This window comes from Tauraco erythrolophus, chromosome Z (genome assembly GCF_009769465.1).
Source record: "Tauraco erythrolophus isolate bTauEry1 chromosome Z, bTauEry1.pri, whole genome shotgun sequence".
NCBI lineage: Eukaryota > Metazoa > Chordata > Aves > Musophagiformes > Musophagidae > Tauraco > Tauraco erythrolophus.
In genome coordinates, this window is record NC_141496.1 from 64,711,032 (window position 1) to 64,714,008 (window position 2,977).

The 2,977-nt window shown below is 62.7% G+C and overlaps 1 protein-coding gene across 1 annotated transcript; it reads right to left on the bottom strand.

Annotated features, from left to right (window-relative positions):
- Window positions 1-1,164: 1,164 nt before the first annotated feature.
- Window positions 1,165-2,347, bottom strand: LOC147526439 (E3 ubiquitin-protein ligase Topors-like). Its single transcript, XM_086629895.1, has 2 exons — window positions 2,268-2,347; window positions 1,165-2,140 (listed from the first exon to the last, which is right to left on the bottom strand). Exon 2 carries the CDS (start codon window positions 2,062-2,064, stop codon window positions 1,165-1,167), a length of 900 nt encoding a protein of 299 aa, XP_086486021.1. The 5' UTR covers window positions 2,065-2,140; window positions 2,268-2,347.
- Window positions 2,348-2,977: the final 630 nt, after the last annotated feature.

Below are 2,977 nucleotides of genomic sequence, written 5' to 3' on the forward strand. Positions count from 1 at the left end.
TTGCTCAAAGCCCCATCCAGCCTGGCCTGGAACACCAGAGATCCATCAGATGTGCAGTCTGAGGACCCACGGCCCTCAGATGAGAGGAAATTCCCGTGCAAGAGCAGGGGCCCTGGTGCCACGCCACTCTGCTCTGGGGAAGGAGGCCCTGCAAGGGCGGAGGAACAAGGCGCACAGCTTGAGGAGGGAGGTGAGGGAAGACCAGCCAGCCCGTCTCAACGACAGTCGAATCGGTGCACAGAGGCCCTGCAAAAAGACAGGGCCAGGCCCCTGGCACCCTGCTCGAGGGAAAGAGGCTCTGCTGGAGCAGGGGGCCAAGACCCATGCTGCAGCCCTTGGGGAAAGACACACTCAGAGGGCACGTCTGGGCCCCATGACAGACAGATCAGGGCAAACAGACTGCGCAATACCAACGGTGCTCTGCTGCGGACAGAGATCACGGGAGATCAGAGCCCCACAGCGCTAGAATCAGGGCAAAAGGCCTGGCCAGAGCAGGGGGCTAGGCCCCATGGTTCCTGACTCAGGGGAAAGAGTCCTGCAAGATCAGAGGGCATGGACCATGCTGCCCAGATCAGGGCTTAGAGACTCTGCAAGAACAGAGGGCCAGGCTCCGGGAAGTGGAATCCAGGCAAAGACGCTGAGCAGGAGCAGAGGGCCCAGCCCTGTGGCACTAACTAGGCGGAAAGAGGTCCAACGAGATCAGATGGCCAGTCTCAGTGACGCTCAAGGCAGCACAAAGACGCCCTTCTGCCAAGATGCTTCCCAGCTGGGCAGCCCCCACCCTACACTGGTGCCTGGAGTTGTTGGTCCCCAGGTGCAGGACTTTGCTCTTCCCCCTTTTGAACTTCTTGGCACTCCTGCCTTGCTGCATCGCCGCACTCCCTCTCCCACCAGGCTGACCCCCGTGACCGTAGGGCCCTGCAGACATGTGAGGAAACGGTGGCCGTGGCACCAGGAAAAGGGACGGGGGAAGCAGCACAGCTGGGGATAGCTACACCACCGAAATTGACAGCCATACTGAGACTTTTTTGACAGTTTTCCTGCTTTAATTTTCTTTTCTTAAATGCTAAATAGATTTGGGGGTCCAGGACCACATGGGGTGGGTGTGTGCCCCACTGCCGGCCCAGATGTGGCTCAGCCGGCCCCTGAGGCTCCCTCCCAGTGTCACCGACGACGAGGTGGCTTTCTGTCGGGCTGGGAAGGGTCCTCAGAGCTGCCAGCCCCCCTCTTCGGGGCTCGCCGGGGTCCCCCCAGTGAACGCTGGCTGCGCCTGGAGGGCCCCGGCACAGCCTCCTCCGGGTCTTCATGGACCTCTTCTGGGTCCCCACGAGTGGGAGCAGGGGCAGAGCAGGGGCTGCCGGGACTCCCAGAAAGGGCTGAGCTGGGGGCAGGAGACACCCCTTGGGAGGCAGCAGGGCCAGGGGCAGCCGCAGGGCTGTCCTCCTGCCCTGACGCAGCACGGCCATCCCCCACGCCCATTCGACGTCGGGCCTTCCTGCTACACCGGCGCACGGTGGTCTCGACGAGCTGGTGGACAAAGCTCCTCGTGCGCCTGCCCAGGGACGGCTGCAGCAGCTGGACCAGAGCCTCCTCGTCCAGGCCAAAGTAGCGCAGGCTGGATGTGACGAGGCTCTGCGCTGCTGCAGCTTCCTGCGCATCCTCGAAGAGCTGCCCCAGCTCCCGATGCAGCCAGGGCAGCAGAGGCTGGAGGACAGCGGGGTAGACGCGGAAGAGGGATGCCCAGACGTAGGCATGGAAGCCGCCCACTGGAGCCTGGGGCAGCGGCCCTGCGCCTGCTGGCCGTGTCGACAGGGGGACGGCGACTGACGGTGCTGCAGGTGGTGGTGGGATGATGTGCTCCTCAAAGGCGTCGTCCCCCCGCACCGAGTGCAAGATGGAGCTCACCCTCCTCTTGCAGAGGGGGCACTCGGGCTTGCTCTCAGCCCACCGCAGGATGCAGGCATAACAGAACTGGTGGAGGCATGGCATCACGTAGCTGGCCTCCTCCCAGCTGTCCAGACATATTGGACAGCGGTGGTCCAGCTCCGTGGCCATGCTCCCCATATGCTGCGGTGGGCTGGGGGGAGCTGGGGATGACAAGCTGCTCCCTCTCACTGTCGCTGCAGCAGTAGGTGTCACTCTGGAAGAAGAAGAGAGGCCACAATTGTTGGCTGGCCTGACGAGGGGTGGAAGAAATGCCCAGGTCCCTCCAGAAAAAAACCCTCCCAGCTCTCCACCCCAGGGCCAGGTGTCCTCGCACAGCTCACCTCTGCTGCTGTGAGCGCGCCTCCTGTGTGCCCTGGCTGCCTGAACCAGGCAGGGCCAGGGAAAATCCTCTGATGGCTCTGCTGTTGGACACAGAGAGCTGCACTTGACAACTCCCCGTGCACAAACTCAGAACCAAGGACAGCCTTCAGCCTCGCAGGACACTCCAAGCCTCGCGTACTGGCTCAGCTAGAGTGCAGGCACGAGTCGGCTGGGAGAGACTCGGCGCCCCGATACAGGCAGCGAGGACCGTGTGCTCACAATCCAACACTCCACGACATCACAGTCCGTCACTCGGAGATGTCGCCTTGGATCCCTCGGTGACGCTGGACCCCATTGCTCAGTGACGTCACCGTCCATCATGCGGGCACGTCACATGTGTCTGGATGTACTGCAATGCCACTGCCCCTTCCATCCCCATCGCTTGTCTCGTGCTCGGCATCGGTGCTCCACGCCAGTCACCGAGGCCGAGGCCGTGCCTTCCCAGAGCCCCGTCAGGTCACGCTGCCCGTGGCAGGTGTCTTCAGGCACGTGCAGCAAGAAGGTCCATTCGATAACACCTCGTGCCTCCCTCGGAGCCCGCAGGACAAAGTTCCGCGGGCTCTCTCCACACCCCAGCATTGCCAGCCAGCCCCCTGGGCTCCTCTGCTTCCTCCCATGGGAGATCAAAGGCAGCGTTTGCATTGCTTTCGGGGATTTTCTCCTACTTGTT